Below are 17,322 nucleotides of genomic sequence, written 5' to 3' on the forward strand. Positions count from 1 at the left end.
GCTTCAGCAGGTGCCTGGAGAACTCGAACTGGGGTGTGTTCGCACATCCTTAAGCAACAGCAGCAGAGTCAAATGCTTGTTCAAAGAGAAATGTTTTCAGTTGCTGGTGGAACACAGATAAAGAGGCAGATGGCCTAACCCCTTCTGGCATGAAATTCCACTTATGGGGGGCTGCCACCGAGAAAATCCTCTCGCACATGGCCCCCAACAGGGGCTCTGAAGACACTGGCAGAAGGAAGAGGGGCACAAGAGCTGATCTGAGAGGATGGGCAGGGTCACATGGGAGGAGACCATCCTCCCAGCAGCCTGGTCCCAAGACATCTGGGGCTCTAAAGCTAGCAAGCTGTACCTTGAATTGCACTCAGAAACAAACTGGCATCCAGTGCAGCTGAATCACTTTGCCCCAATCAATATTCTAGCAGCAGCATTCAGCAGAAGCTGGACTTTCAGGGGCAGCGGCAGCCCCACATGAAGCATGTTATAGTTGAGATATAACTGAGACAGCCCAATTGAGATATCACTAATGCATGTAGGGACCATAGCCAAGTCTTAATGTACCAGCAATGTTCATTTGAAGTAGGGTCCAGCTCCAGTGTGAGGGTGTTCTGGGCAAATTGTCCCTTGAGGGGCCCTTTTGTATCAGTGGGCCCTGGAAGCATTACCTGGCTGTGGTGGTGGTGCTCTGAGCAGCACCAGGTAGCTGCATATAGCCAGCTATCTATTTCTCTTCTGTGTTTTAGCAGCCTATACAGTTCCATTCTGTAAGGCTGAGCCAGCATGTATGCATTAGGCCACCTGGGCATGTTATCTCATGCTGTCCCTGGCTCCAAGGCCGAAGCAGAACCCTCACTAATTGGGCTGAACGAGTTCATCTAAGTATTGGTGAGAACTTTATGCCCCCAGAAAACTAGGGCAGATTGTTTCCAGCCAACCCGTTACTGGCTAATAGGGATCACCTCAGCTTTGCTAAAGATTTTTGGGTATAAAACTGGGGGGGGGGGGAGTGAAGAGAGAAGAAATGTCTGGGTCTTTGCTTGCTTTCATTTTGCCCTGTCCAATGTTTGCTTTGAAGGGTTCATTTCTGTGGACTTGTTTGACTGAGGACCCGTACAACTGGTATGTATAAACAGGTTTAGTCAGTTTTGTTGTTCTGTCCATTAAGTATTGTCTCCAAACATTGCTCTGGTTCTCTTGAATGTTATTCCCTTTCCCTTTCCGTAAACTTACTACCTGTCATATTTAAATGTGTGTGCTTTATTCCGATTGGCCTTGGTACAGAGAGCAGAACTTTCCTCTTGGTTATTGCCACTCTTTAAGGTTTCAGGCTTAGGGCGAGGGTGTTGGCTTGGGCCCTGTCCTGTAAGGTTTGAGAGTCCCCTGGCTCAGGCTGAGTTGGACATAAGGGGTAGTGGCAGTCTACCTTGGTAGGATGGTGTTCAATCCAAGCAACCTTTTGTCCCTGCCAGGAGTTAGAGTATCCCCTTTAACAATTACAATAAAAGGCCTATCAAAACCATTATGCAACTCCAGTCAAGCTGTAAAAACAATCAAAATATGAATACATATTGTAAGACTATCCTCTAATACTAATATTATAGATGTTAACTGAATAAGTATAAACCTTATATATTTAAATTGTACTCAGCAATACATATCGGTCAAATATTATCCTAAACATTATTATTCCAAAGGGAGATGAATAGACTTCCTTTTTCTATATGCATATTTCCCTGTTGTCTCCCTTTCTTAACTCTGACTCTAGTTAGATCATAGGTACCATGTCCCATAACCTGTTAATCCACTCATCAAGTGATGGGGGGCTAGTTTTCCCCCCAGTTATAAGCAATAGTCATATGAACTTCTGTTAACATAGAGACAACCATTTCAATGTCCACTTCATGTACCCAACCCTTAAGATATTAGTTCTAACATATTAGAACTACCAATGGATCCTATAGTATATCATGGCCTGTCATATCTGTAATTTCCTTCAGGAGTAATAGTCAGTAATTTGTAATCCTTAGGCATGACCAAAAGATATTGAACATACCTGCTTTCACTGAACCACATCTCTAACACTTATCACTGATGTATGGAGAATTAGAATGTCTACTCCTCTTGAATTTCTATAGCACTTTATGAGAGCTCAAAGCACTTTGCACACATAATCTCATTAAAAGCAGCTTGCCTAAGGCTATCTAGTGAGCTCATGGCAGCACCAACATTTAAAGCAGGAGCTTCTTACTGAGCTACAGCTCACTCTGAGCTGCAGTGTCCTCTGGGTCATTGATAAGGCCAGGCCCACTGAACATCTGCAGCAGAACTCCATCTTCTGCACTTAAGACATTTTCCGAGTTCAAGGAACTCATGGATGAACTAAGCATTCCAAATTGCCAAGTCCAATGCCAAGATGAATTGTGGCCAATTTACAGGAGAAAGGAGCCCAAGAGTAGAGCAGTAAGCGTGGAGAAGTTCCACCACTGTGACAACCAAGCCTCTACCACTCTGTGGCTCCTGCATTGCCTGGCCTCTTCAGTCCTATCTTCTTTCTTCCTTGGCTACACTTCCCCTGATGGCAGAAAGCCCCTTGCAATGCCCCTTGCCACCCCCTACAAAAAGCTGCTTGTGACCTAACTAGAGTTGGATCCCCCCTGTCAGCACAATGCCTAGAACCCTGCTGAGGGAATATCCAACCGTTGGCTTCACTTCACATAATCCTACAGATCTGGGATTAGGGATGTCAGAGAAATCTGCTGCAGATTCAAATGAGGCCGGATTCTTTGGAATCCAGCCTCAGGAATCTGCAGTGGATTGTGACCACTTACCTCCGCTCCAGGAGGACTGAAGGTGGAATGGCACTCGACTGCTTCTTGCCAGCCAGAACCATTCACCTCTTCCCTGTCCCTCCCTATCGCCATGTCTTTTCTTAAAAAAAAAAAAAAAGGCAATCTGCAGGATGTGCCCATAGACTTATAAGCAAAATAGAGCTGTGAATCTTGCGTATAAACCTATGGACACATAGACTTAGACACAAGATTCATGACTCTATTTGCATCTAAGTCTATGGGCACATCCTCCCGATCGCCATATTTTATATTTATTTTTAAAGAAAAGCCATGGCAATCAGCAGGGACAGGGAGGAGGCAAACAGCTCTGGCTGGCAGGAGGGAAGGTAAGTGGCCCCCAAGCCGGTCCCCCCCCCCGAATCCTTGTGGAGCGGAGCTGCTCTGGAGGATTCCAGGGGGGAGGAACGGATCGCCTCCCTGCCCCAACAGATTCCCCACCAGAACGGACGGTGGGGAATCCGTACACCCCTATCTGGGATACGGATTATGCACATCTAATCTCTTTTTACTCAGTCTTGCTTTCCTAAGTATCATTAAATGGTTACCCAGTTAGCATTGAAACTGCAATGTTGCCTTGAATTCAGGGGGGTGTCTCCATGAGCGGCTTATTCCAGGCTGGCTGCATTTGGACATCGTTAGGGATACATGACATCATAGCTATCTTGCAGCCACTCTGGAGTTTCGTGCCGAAAAACTGGTTCTTCTGAGACTACTTTTAGTCCGATTGTTTTCCTTAATTCAGCTTGTCTGTGCTTCTGTTGTGGTGTGCACCACCCTCCGCATTTACTCTGGTATGATAGCCCTGCCCAGGGGTGTGTCTTTCACCTCACTGACCTCAGTCAAGGGGTGTTTCTCCAGTGTTTTCCCCGCCTGTGTTTCCCCACTGTTTCTGCCATTTCAGGGCTGGCCATCAGAGTGGCACTACCTCATGGCATTTACTTCACCTTGCCTACCACTAAACTCTGGTGGCCATCCCCACAAAGAATAGGTGTGCTCCGGACAGCCTCTAACTTCTTTTAAAAAACTAAAATGTTAAACCGAAATAGCGCTTTTGTCGGCAGGACCTACACCTCCCCCCATCTCACTGTCTCAGTATGTCATTATCTTGCATTTGTCCAGCAGTACATATCTCCCCTATCCCACTACCTCACTATGCCACTAATCAGGGGCATAGCTACTGCTGGACAAATGTGCGATAGTGACCTAGTGACATTGAACCCCCTTTATAGGTGTGATTTTTTAAACTTCTTCCTTTCTGGATGGGTAATTTCTTTCATGTCTCTATGCCTCTGTAATGCATTTGCTCTATCACACAATTGCACTATCACGCAATTTTGCAGTTGCACAATAGAGCGATAGAGCACTTGCGTTTTTAATGTCACTATGTCGCTATCATCCATTTGTCTAGCAATAGCTATGCCCCTTACCTCTCACTATGTCACTATCACCCATTAGTGCTATGATGCGATAGTGACAAAGTGAGATAGTGGTTTTAGAGGGGGAGAAATAAAGAACAATTGGCGGAATTGGGCATAGCTTGGGGAAGGGGTCTCCTCAGAACTAACTCCTATTGCGGTCAGTGAGGCTAAGCTTCCTCCATCGCTTCACGGGCGATCAGGGGAAGGAAAAAGGAGAGCCTGGACAGAGCGGGTGGGGGGAGGCTTTCTTATTGGTTGAACAGCCCCTGCCAGTCTGATGATATTTACTCAAATCCCCCCACCCCACCCAGAAGTAGGGATGGGGGAGAATTTCTCCCCAAAACTTCGGGGGGCCGAGTGCCAACGCATTCAGCCCCCCGAAATCGGTGGTGAAATTCTCCGCCCCCCCGCCTCCCCCTCCGGGATGGGACTTACCTTTCACGAATGTCCCTCCCGGCGGCGGGTCCTGGCGGCAGTTTGTCGGGTCTTCGTCAGGGGTGGGGGCGGCAGCCGGTCTTTTGACCGGCTGCCACCGCCGCCATTACCAGGAAAGTAAAAAAACAAACAAACCCCCGTGATAGGCTACGTAACGATTAACGTAGCCTATCATGGCTAGATCCCCAAAGTCAGCCGTGATAGGCTACGTTAATCGTCACGTAGCCTATCATGGGGGTGGGTTTTTTTGTTTTTTTTCGCGGCCGGGTAGACGGGGCGCTTCTACCCGGCCTGAATTTCGCTGGTGAGGGATGGGGCGCCTCCCCCCCCGGCCTGAATTTCAGCCGGGCGAGGCGGGGCGCCTCCCACCCCTCGCATGAACTTCGAGGGGAGAAGCAAAGCGCCTCCCCCCCACCGCGAAGCAAGCTTCGAGGACAGGTAAGGGGCTTTCGTCCATCCCTACCCAGAAGTATGTTCTGTGAAGCAACTTATACTGGAGCGGTGCACTCCCTTGTGGAGCCCTGCGTGGACCAAAGAACACCAAAACTGGGTAAGCCTCCCTTCGCTTCTCCTACTGTTGTCGTGGAGACAGGGTCCAGGTCATCTTGGTTTGACCAATGAACAGGCTGCATGGGAAAGCAATTGGGCTCTACTGCCGCACTATGGCATAGTGAGGTACTGAGATAGGGGATATATGTATTGCTGGACAACTGCCTCATGGACCCACATCTCAGACTTTGAAAAGCATTGTGTGAATCAGCCTTTGAGGCCTAACTAAATGTTCCATAATGGAGACCTGTAACTGAACCCAGAAAGCTATTTAGAAGGGAGGGAAAATCACCTTGCAGTTTCAGAAGAAAGGGAATACTTAGCTCTTCCTGTTATTTCTCAATCTCAAATTCTTCCCAAGCTCAGAATACTCCCTCCCAGTGGTGTTCCCCTTTGTTGTTGTTGTTGTTGTTCAGTCGTTCAGTCGTGTCCGACCCTTCGTGACCCATGGCCCATGGCCCATAGCACGCCAGGCCTTCCTGTCCTCCGCTCTCTCCCAGAGTGTGCTCAGGTTCATATTCATTGCATTGGTGATGCTATTGGTGTTCCCCTTGTAGGGTTTCAAAAATGCATTTAAACTCACAAACACACTTAGATTCCTTTTGAGGAGGATTAGGACCGGAGGAGTGGTAGGAACAAAACAGGCTAACCATCCCTCCCTCTCTTTCACTTCCCCACTCAGTATTATCCCTCTCAACCCGCCCTTTTTTAAAAAAGCAGGGATTTGAGTATGAAATGCAGGCACCTGTCTGCAACAGGTGCCATAAGGCTGCAGACCATCCCTTAGATGCTGAAGATATTTCAGAACCCTGTAGATCAAAGCTCCTTGAGTCACTGCATGAATTTCTGGCAGATCCTTACCTTTCAAATTTTCATTGTCCTCAGCTAGACAGCAGCCTAGAAAGAGGAAAGAAGCATTACTGAAAAGGTCCTGTTGCGATGTTGCCCTACCATCTACCAGCCTCCTTCCCTCTAAAGAAACATATACAAAGAGGGCTTGCTTTGGCTAAACCCAAATTTCTAGAACTACTGAAACCCAATTTGTGATTGGGTTTTGCTAGTTCTAGAATCCATTTTGAGTGCCTGGAATCTTTGCCCCAAATGTGTGATTCAAATGAGTTAACGAACGGAAAGCCTGTGAATATATATGGAGTGCTGTTGGTCAAGGAGAAGGTCTTATTGTTATAGAAATTTCAGTTGTTGTATGTCTGTTATACTATGATTTTATAAGCTAAACTATGTCTATTCTACCTCAGTGTGAGACTGCTATGCTAGACAAAGACACAGCGCCTTATCAGAAACTCGGGAATGCCAAGAATGTGTTTACTAGGGTACAAGGCTACCTCTCTGCGCATGCCTAAATATGTAAAAGGTGCTGTCTGTTTTTTTGTTTCCCGCTCAGCTAGACAAAGAGATTAGTACAGCGCAGGCGTAAGACAGCCCCCAAAGGTCTTGCCTATATAAACTTTTGAATCACATCACTTGATTGTAACCTTTGATGGAGCGTTAGCCCCAAGGGTTGCCTTATTCTGCAGAATAAAATCGTGTTGGACCAGATCTCTGCCTCCTCTCGTTCTTGGTAAATGAATTGGAAGGTCTACCAGGGAAAAGAACACAATTTTTGTAACAAATTTGGCGACCGTGGCAGGACAGCCCTGTGTGACCTGGGAGCTAGGCAAACGCTGGATCAACCCAAGCGGAGGGCGCCCTGGACCTTGTTTGGTTCACCGTGAGGTTTGAGGCAGCTGTTGCCTGGCAACCCAGTTAGCAAAGGACTCCTGAAGAGACGAGGCGAGTGGCGGTCTTTGGAAGACAGGACGAAACGCTGTCTGACTCTGGGGTCGTTTGGAGGCTGAGCTACGAGGTAAGTCAGATCGCACTGTCTGGGCCATCTGGGGAGTGTAAATCTCCCATTCTCGTCTAACTGAGCCTTGCTCAAGTAGCAGCAGTTGGACCAGAAAAAATAAAAAAAAACGGCCGGCAGGATGGGATTGAAACTTTCCGTAGGAGAACATAGCCAAGACCCACTGGGATGCATGCTTAAGAATTTCAAGTTGTTTAAATTAGATTATGGTGTCAAGATGACAAAAGATGAGCTCATAAAGTTTTGTAATGGGGAATGGGTAACATTTGGTGTTGGCTGGCCAACTGGGGGAAGCTGGGAGAAAAATGTTGTGTCCAAGGTATATAATAAAGTGATTGTTGATAACCATGGGGATCAGCTGCCTTATATTGATGCTTGGCAAATGTGGATATTGAAAAATCCTGACTGGATAAGAAAAGGTAAAGGTCAATATTGTAAAGCCATGATGGTTTGCTCCGAGGTGAAATCCAAGGTTCCTGTTCTTCCTGATTCAAGTCATATGGAAGGAGACCCTGCCCAAGGTGTGCTGAGTTTTTCCCATCCCATTCGGACCGTTAGGTTGGGAGGGGAGGTTGCTGGGGGAGGGAGGTCTCCCCCTCTGGAGAGCTCATCTGTTACATTTCCGCGTCTCGCTCCCTCTGTGTTGAAAAGCCCTCCACCATATTCAGGTTTGTTAGAGGAAGCAAGAACAGCTGAAAAAGTTGTAAATCCTGAGGAAAGAGATTTATTTGAAGTCTTAAAGATTGTGGCAGAATCGGGAAGTAGAGAGGATATTTTGAATGTTGTGGAAAAAGTTGCGGATGTATATTCGCCCCCTCTTTTGAGATCTACAGCCAGAAAGGGCTCATATGAGTGCAAGATGACAAAGGTGGGAAGACAGCTCCCCCTGCGGGAAGTAGTCGGCCCTAACGGAAGGGCTCTTGTTTATGTGCCATTCACTACATCTGACCTGTTTAATTGGAGGAATCAGAACCCCTCCTTAAGGGAGGATCCTCAGAAGATGTACAGGCTGTTTGAATCTATTTTCCGAAGTCATAATCCTACCTGGGGAGATGTGCAAACCATGTTAAATGAACTTTTAACTCCAGATGAAAAGCGGATGGTAGAAACACAAGCCTTAAGGCAAGCCCAGACTGAGAACGGAGCCGGTGGACCGCTCCCAGCCCAGGCATTGCCAGATCGGGAGCCGGGTTGGCAGGCTGGGTCAGAGGAGCTGATCCGCTACAGGCGGCTCATTTTACATGGAGTTCAAACTGCAGTCCCCAAGACTACAAATTTAAGCAAACTATATGAAGTCCGGCAGGGACTGACTGAGGACCCTAGTGCATACCTGCAGAGATTGTTTGATGCATTCCGTCAGTATAGTGATATTAACCCTGACGCTCAAGAGAATTTAAGGATGGTTAACATGATGTTTATTGCTCAAGCAGCGACGGACATTAAGAGAAAGTTGCAGAAAACTGATGGGGCAGCAGCAATGTCTCTGCCCCAGTTGATGGAGATTGCTTATAAGGTGTTTGTGAATCGTGAGAAAGTAGAGAAGAAGGAAGCAGATAAGAAGGGCAGACAGAACGCAGCTTTGATTGCAATGGCAATCACAGGGCAAGTCCCTGATTGGGCAGATAAAGGTTTGAAGAAGGATTTTGGAAAACAGAGAAAGCTGCATTTGGGAAGAGATGAATGCGCTTACTGTAAAGAGAAGGGACACTGGCGAAAAGACTGCCCAAAGCGAAAGGGGGAGAAGAGGGGGGCAATGGTGGCCATGGAAGGAGAAGGATCAGATTGACGGGGACCAGGGTCCGAGACCTCCACCCTGAAGAGCTGCCTGGCTCTGAAGGACCCTCTGGTTACAATAAGGGTGGAGGGAAAAGAAATAATGGGACTTATTGACACTGGAGCAACTTATTCCATGCTGCCAGAAGCACAAAAGCCACAAATTAATAAAGATAAAACCGTAATAATTGAAGGGATCGAAGGCCAACCCACTAAGGTCCCTTATACTTTTCCCCTTCTCACGAAGGTTGGAAGTTGTCATTTGGAGCATGAATTTGTTGTGTCTGAAAGGTGCCCAGTTGCACTTCTTGGACGGGACTTGTTGACAAAGTTACAAGCAGAAATTTTTTTTCGAGATGACAGGATGGTTGTTAGGTTGCCAAAGCAACAAGGATCTAACTATCAAATGTGTTTGCAAGTTTATGTGGATGAGAGCATGCGACAAACAGCAGATCACTACTGGGCAGCCGATGTGGCAAAAAGGGCCCCAGAAGATGTATGGGCAGGGAAGACTCCTGCAAGAGCAAAGTTTGTTAAGCCTGTGCAGATCAACCTTAAGCCTGGAGCTCAACCAGTAAAGATTAGACAATATCCCTTGTCACTAGAAGTCAGAAGGGGACTGAAACCTTTGATTGAAAAGTTTAAACGATATGGCTGGTTAAAAGAAGGAACTTCACCCTTTAATACTCCTATAATTGGGGTGAAGAAACCCCCCAAACCTGGAAAGGGGATTGAGTTCCGCTTAGTCCAAGACTTAAGGTCCGTCAACAATATTATCAGCGCAGATCATCCTGTGGTTCCAAACCCACACACCATTATAACCCAAATTCCCAAAGAAGCCAGATGGTTTTCAGTATTGGACTTAAAAGATGCGTTCTTTTCAATCCCTTTACATAAGGAAAGTCAGAAAATATTTGCATTTGAATGGGAAGATCCCGATACCCATATTAAGGTTCAGCTCTTGTGGACCGTCCTTCCGCAGGGACTGACCATGAGCCCAACAATCTTCATGGGTGCATTGCAGAATGACCTGAGGCAATGGAAAGAGGACCGGCCGTGGGTATCCTTGCTTCAATATTCAGATGACCTTCTTCTGGCCACCCAGACAGAGGACTCATGTGCTGAAGCGACTATCTCCCTCCTGCAAGAATTGAACTTGAAAGGCTATAAAGTGTCAAGAGAAAAGGCTCAGATTTGCCAGACCCATGTCACCTTCTTGGGCTACCTGATTCAGAAGGGAACCAGAGACCTGAGCACTGCTCGGTTGGACGTCATACAGAAGACACCGAGGCCTAAAGACCCTCGAGAGTTGCGAGCCTTCCTTGGGCTCACTGGGTTTTGTAGAATGTGGATACCTGATTATGGGGGGAAGGCGAAGCCCCTGTATGAAGCTTTGACAAAGGAAAATATCATCCACTGGAAATGGACAAATGAAATGGAAAAGGCTTTTCTTGAGCTGAAGCAAGCCTTGGTGTCGCCACCCGCTCTGGCCTTACCAGATCCCAACAAACCGTACCGGCTCTATGTACATGAAAATAAAGGAGTGGCATCAGGGGTTTTGACCCAAAGGACAGGTCCTTCCTGGAGACCTGTAGGATACTACTCCAAGACTCTGGATCCAACTGCAAAGGGATGGCCTGCTTGCTTGAGGGCTGTGGCAGCAACTGCGCTTTTAGTGGAAGAAGCCCAGAAAATTGCCATGGGAGCAGATATGGAGGTGCATACTCCTCATGGCGTACCTCAGATCTTGGGAAGCAATGGAGATAAATTTTTGAATCCGTCACGCCAGTCACGCTATGAGATTTTCCTGCTTTCAAGCCCAGGACTCACATATAAGAAGAGCAATCTTTTGAATCCTGCCACCTTGCTCCCTAAGCCAGATCTAAATTGTCATGACTGTTTAGAGATTTTGAGTCATGTGACTCTAATCAGGCCTGACCTCACTGATTCCTTATTACCAAAGCCAGACCTTGAGGTGTTTGTAGATGGCTCCAGCTGTGTGATAGATGGAAAAAGATACACAGGATGTGCAGTAGTAACTCTCGAGAAGGCCTTATGGAAAGAGCGTCTTCCCAGCCATTGGTCAGCACAAGCAGCAGAACTAACAGCTTTGACCCGAGCCCTAGAAATAGGAGAAGGAAAGAAAATAAATATCTTTACAGATTCGCGATACGCTTTCAGCACAGTACATGCAAATGGAGTGCTGTGGAAAGAAAGGGGCTTCATTACTGCTTCAGGACAGAGGATTGCAAATGGATCCCAGATCATGAAACTTTTAGATGCCCTGATGAAGCCAAAAGAAGTCGCTGTGATGCACGTGAAGGCGCATGGGAAGAGTGCCAATCCCGAAGAAAGAAGAGGCAATGCTTTGGCAGATAAGGCTGCAAAGGAAGCCGCACGGATGGGAGGTGAGGAGGTGCATTATGAAGGAGCCCTAATCCCATATTTGAGTACAGATTTAGTTCCGATCTACTCTCCAGCTGAGCATGAAAGAGCTCTTGAATACAAGGCAAAGCAAACTGAAGATGGATGGTGGGTAGTCCCAGGAGGCAAAGTGTTCATACCCAAGCCTCTCTTGAGTTTTATAGTGAGAGACTTGCACCAGGCTACACATTTAGGAGGAACTGCAATGGGGGATTTGCTTGTGAGACACATTGTGGCCCCAGGATTGTATGTTGAGACCCAGAGAGCGGTGGCTAACTGTCATTTGTGCCTCAAAAATAACCCAAAGATGTCCAAACCCCCAACTCAAATGGGAGGTCGCCCATGGGCTTACTATCCTTTCCAAAGACTTCAGATTGATTTTTCAGAGTTGCCCCGGACTCATGGATATCGATACTTATTAGTAATAGTAGACCAATTGACTGGGTGGGTTGAGGCTTACCCCACTCGCACAGCCACTGCACAAATAGTAGCCAAGATCCTGTTAAAAGAAGTAGTCCCTAGGTTCTTGTTACCTGAAGAAATTGAATCGGATCAGGGACCCCATTTTGTTGGACGGGTGACGCAAGCAGTGGCTCAGGCACTACAAATCAGCTGGAAACTACACTCCCCTTGGAGGCCTCAATCTTCAGGTCAAGTTGAGAGGATGAATCGCACCCTAAAGTCAATGCTTACTAAAATTTGCTCAGAGACTAAGTTGAAGTGGCCACAGGCCTTGCCAATCGCCTTAACTCGAATACGGTGCACCCCCAGGGGAAGTATTAAATTGACACCCTTTGAAATGTTATATGGACGCCCACCTCGGATATTACCTATGGCTGATAGTTTAAATGTAAACTTAGAAGTAGGGGCTTTAGAGATCCAAAAATATGTTACTGCTTTGCAGTCTGTTTTGTCTTGTCTTCACAGGTTTGCAGCACCATATCAATCCTTGCCTTTGGATGCTCCAGTGCATAATTTCAGTCCTGGTGATTGGGTGTTGATCCGGTCCTGGAAAGATGAACCACTTACTGAGAAGTGGAAGGGTCCATTCCAGGTTCTACTCACCACTCACACGGCTGTAAAAGTCGCTGGAGGAAAGAAGTGGATCCATCACACCCGCATAAAGGCATCACCTGCACCAGAGAGGGTCATACCGGAAGCTGACCCACCTGAAGGCCACCGTTGGAGCAGCAAACCACTAGAGGGACTAAAGTATTTGTTCAGGAGAGAGCAGTCTCCTGATGCTTAAACATGCATGTTACTCTTTCCTTCTTAAGTCTAGTTGTTTTAACACTTCCTACTCAGATGAAAGGAAACTGGTTTAAGAGACATGCTGAGCATATGTTTAAGCAAAACGGGGAGAATTCTATTCTTTACTATGAGCACCCATCAACTGTCAGAGACTTCACTTTGTTGCCTGCCTTGATCAGAGAACCGCAGGTAATAGTTGGAGCTCTACAGAAAGAGGGTACTCTCTTCTCGAGAGTCCCTGATGAATTGAGCAAAACTGAGTTTCGAAAGTTCAAATTCCAGACTTACACCAGGGGAATGTGTTTTTGTTGTCAACATTCTGGTGCTTGGAATAATAAAACCCTTAATTATAACAAGGCTAAACCTCTTCTAGATGGGTTGAGAAATTATTCACAGTGCACTGATAGGTTTTGGCTTTGGGGAAGTTTTAATTCCTCCTATTCTTCTTCCATTAATCTCGGTGACACTGATTTTGGCAGTCTATACCCTGAGTACCCTATGTTCTCTCCCAATTATTCTGGGATAGGTAGCATATGCTCAGGTTGGCAGATGAGAGATCCCAATCTGTGGTTTTTCTTCAATGGATGGGCTACCAATTACCACCCTGGAAATTACCAGTGTGTAGGGGTTGGGTATCTCACCATCCCGGTACAAGTGGTGAAAACTCCATCTAGAAGGAAAAAGAAAGAGGTTGGAGGGATGGGGCAACTTGTAGGACAGATGGGTAAGAACTGTGATGATACTGTAATAATTGGAAAACAACTGTCAGATTCAGAACCAAACAGGGTAGGGGGTGGGCTAGTTACGGGATTGCTTACCCTGGGTTCATACCCAGGAATTATTGCACAAGAAAATAGAAGAAGCATCCTAGGCCTCACTTGCCGTTTAGAAAAGACCATCAATGCCACAGCCATAATGGTAAGGGCCATGCAATCTGAAATTGAAGATCTCAGCCAGCTGGTGGCCCAGTATCGGTTTGTTTTAGATTATCTCTTAGCACGCCAAGGTGGCTTCTGCACCCTAGTAAAGCAAGGGTGTAGAGTAAAGTTCCATGATTTAAACAAAACCATAGAAGATGAAATCGCCAAACTACAAGATATGATTGGACAGAATTATTCAGGAACAAGTGATCCTTGGTTATGGTTGACTTCCTGGCTCCCTGATTTTGCATGGTTAAAACAACTTGTAATCAACGCAGTTTTGTTTGTTATGATACTATTGATGATGGTTTGTGCCTTTAAGTGTGTAGTCCACTGTTGGACCAAGGAGAGGTATGGGATTTAAGAAAAGCCTTTTGAGGGGGGAGTGTTATAGAAATTTCAGTTGTTGTATGTCTGTTATACTATGATTTTATAAGCTAAACTATGTCTATTCTACCTCAGTGTGAGACTGCTATGCTAGACAAAGACACAGCGCCTTATCAGAAACTCGGGAATGCCAAGAATGTGTTTACTAGGGTACAAGGCTACCTCTCTGCGCATGCCTAAATATGTAAAAGGTGCTGTCTGTTTTTTTGTTTCCCGCTCAGCTAGACAAAGAGATTAGTACAGCGCAGGCGTAAGACAGCCCCCAAAGGTCTTGCCTATATAAACTTTTGAATCACATCACTTGATTGTAACCTTTGATGGAGCGTTAGCCCCAAGGGTTGCCTTATTCTGCAGAATAAAATCGTGTTGGACCAGATCTCTGCCTCCTCTCGTTCTTGGTAAATGAATTGGAAGGTCTACCAGGGAAAAGAACACAATTTTTGTAACATTATGGGGTCAAAGCTGTGGTGGGAATGAGTTAATTTTACCTTGCATAGTTTTAGATGGTGTTTTAGTGTTTCAGGGTAGGAGAGAGTGGGATCCTGCAAGAAGATTTACAAACCAGGCCACCTGGAGGGAGGAAGAAATGTGGGTATACCAGAATCGAAGGCGCCAGGACGGAGGCCTTATCAGGGGCCCAAGGTCGTAAAACAACTTGGCCTGCCAAGAGGCCAGCACAGCTGGGGAGGTGTGAAAAAACCCACCTCATCCACCCTGAAGGAAGGGGGGGGGTGAAAGACTGAAAGACTGGGTTTGGAATAGGATAAAAAGAGACCCACAGCCATTCTTCTTGGTGCTTTTGTTTCCATCTGGCCCGGGGGGAAGGCGTTGGAGCACTGGCATTAACTAAGGATCCTACCCAGAGGTGTGAGTAGACTAGGGTCATGTAGTCTTTTATTGTTTTAGTCTGTGTTGTGTTTTCAAATGGGGAGTTGATATTCGGGGGAATTCTAAATTGTACTTTGTCTTGCCTCTCATTCCCTTACGCCTTATTTGTAAATAAACATCTACCTCAAAATCATTGCTGCTATTTCTTTTCTGGGTCAGTGCTAAATTCAGTGGCTACCGTCTCCTCCACACTGGGAAGGGAGGAGGTTGGGGTGTACTCACAGGCCAAGCTGAACTGGCTTTGAAAGACGGGGGGCTGTGGATCAAAGGGGGCTGACAGAGCCCAGAGATCTGGTCTTCCTTTACACCGTTCTCTTCCTACTGAATACTAATCATAATACCCTATCCATCTTGGGGTCAACTTAGGAGTAAAGGATGCCTGGCTGGAAAAATGACTTCCAGGCAGACTGGAGCTTTAGTACCATTCACTTCCTGATTTATGACTGCTGTGTCTGTGTCTACTGTTCGTTTGGTGACTGGTCCTGGGTATATCAACACATCTTGGGAAGGGTGAGCTGGAGAAAATCAGGTGAAAACTAACTGTAAATTAAACAACTAACTGACATTTATCTCATACTGGCCCTTTTCACCCCCTCACTCAATCTCATTCACTCTGAATCAAATTCTCCTTCAACTGAATTTAAGGGATGTTGACTGTCTAGGATTCTGCTGTCACTGTAAAGCAGCTCCTCCATCCCCCCACCATTTTAAAGACTAGGGCAGGGGTAGGCAACGTGTGGCTATGCAGATATTTTGGCTTAACCCCCCCCCCCATGTTTTGGCCTACAACCCCCATTAGCTCTTGCCAGCATAGCTAATGGTGTGGGATGATGGGAGTTGTAGGACAAAATATCTGGAGGGACACAAATTGTCCATCCCTGGGATAGGGCATCACCAGCAACAGCAACAGCAACTGTATATAGTACTGAATTCAGTGCAAACAGGATTGCAGCCAAAACAGGGTTAGGGTTAGGATGATGAGGGATGCTGAGAAACAGGGGGGGTCCTGTCAGGAATGAGTCTGAGCATGTGGAGATAGTTAGCAGCTCAGACTCAGAATGGGAGCAGTCAGAGCTGGGGGAAGTTTCCTCCCTAGTGAGCTCAGATATGGATAGGCATTCTTCTCAGGAACTTTGCTCACAGATGGCTCAACCTGAAGGCCCCCCCTTTCCTCACCTGTGAGAACCCAGGTCTCGGAGGAGGAGAGTGCGGGTGTGACCTGAAGGATGCTAGAATCCGGCGTGGAGCGAAGTGGGAAAAGTTAGAGGCGGAGCTCAGATGTTCCACCCGGTTGGCTATGCGTGATAGCCTACATAGGGGGGCACAACTGTAAGGGAGGGGCATCCCCCCCCTCACTTATTCTGGCCAGCAAGTTCTTGTTCAAACTGCCAGCGACATCTCTGATTCTCACTTGGCTCCTCTATTGATATTCGTAATTGTGTGGAGTAGCTGTTTTCCTTTGTAGCCTGAGAGTCTCCAAGGATTTGCATTTGTAAAGAACCTGGTAGCTAACTAATAAAGTAGTGAGTCTGAAGCTTGGTGCCTTGGAGTGTGTGATTGCGAATGGAGAGGACCAAGGAATTTGACAGCACCAGCAGTATATCTTCTTATACCATGAAGTTCCTGCATACTAATTTTTCTGACTTTGGGGGGGAACGGCTTGAAATATTCAGGCTTTAGAAGCCTTAGAATAGCCTGTGCAAGAGCCCAGATGGTCAGCTGTAAATGTCAACCATGTGGTGTCATAGGCAGGCCCCACGTTCCTATGAGCTTCTGCCACAGAACTGCCTTTAGAACATTCTCTGAGTTGGGGGGACTCAGGAATGGCTATGCATTTGAAACTGCCAGTTCAGATGCTAATATGAAGACTGGGTTGACATTCCCACCCCAGTTTCCCCAAAATCTTCTCCCTTTGGTGAGTTAAAAATTAGGGGAGCTGCAATTTACCGTATTCATTTATTTATTACGATTACTTATATGCTGGCTTTCAGGATACATACAGAGCCATCTTTGTCACTTGAGGCGCAGGTGGCCTCAGTGGCACAGAGTGCCTTCTACCAACTTCGCTTGTTGGCCCACCTACACCCCTATCTGGACAGGTATAACTTGGCTTCAGTTGTCTATGCTCTGGTAATCTCCAAATTAGATTACTGCAATGTGCTGTACATGGCGCTGCTTTTGAAGTAGGGATGTCAGAGAATTTTGCCACGAATCTCGGGGAGGCTGAATGCCAGCGCATTCAGCCCCCCGAAATCGGTGGCAAAATGGTCTGCCCCCCCGCCCCCTCGGGACGGGACTTACCTTTGGCGAATGTCCCTGGTGGTGGTGGCAGCGGCTGCCGGTCTTCCGACTGGCTGCCACTGCAGCCATTTCCAGTAAAAAAACCACAAAAAAATGTGATAGGCTACGTAAAGATTTACGTAGCCTATCACGGCTAGATTTTAAAAAAATACCGTGATAGGCTACGTAAATGTTTACGTAGCCTATCACGGCTGAGTGAAAAAAAACAACAACAACTGCACGTACGCAAATGGCGGCGCGCATGGGTGCCGCCATTTGCGTACGCG

At 46.7% G+C, this 17,322-nt stretch overlaps 2 protein-coding genes across 3 annotated transcripts in view; both read left to right on the forward strand.

Moving 5' to 3' along the window:
* FUT2 (fucosyltransferase 2 (H blood group)) overlaps positions 1-14,242 on the forward strand; it is a 66,443-nt gene extending 52,201 nt beyond the window's left edge. Inside the window, exons 5-6 of one of the 2 annotated variants that reach the window (XM_084805573.1) lie at positions 1,073-1,116; positions 12,237-14,242. In XM_084805573.1, coding sequence (XP_084661699.1) covers positions 1,073-1,116; positions 12,237-12,558 — 366 coding nt within the window. In that variant the 3' untranslated portion in view covers positions 12,559-14,242. Of the gene's footprint in view, positions 1-1,072; positions 1,117-12,236 lie in introns of those variants that run through there. The other variant, XR_014783905.1, reaches the window with a different exon arrangement.
* On the forward strand, positions 12,615-13,844 carry LOC146342063 (uncharacterized). The gene has a single exon (XM_084805570.1). The coding sequence runs from the start codon at positions 12,615-12,617 to the stop codon at positions 13,842-13,844; it is 1,230 nt and encodes a 409-aa protein (XP_084661696.1).
* Positions 14,243-17,322: the final 3,080 nt, after the last annotated feature.

The sequence above is a fragment of the Heloderma suspectum genome, chromosome 6 (assembly GCF_057233095.1).
Source record: "Heloderma suspectum isolate Gila_16-S chromosome 6, 16-S_ref, whole genome shotgun sequence".
NCBI lineage: Eukaryota > Metazoa > Chordata > Lepidosauria > Squamata > Helodermatidae > Heloderma > Heloderma suspectum.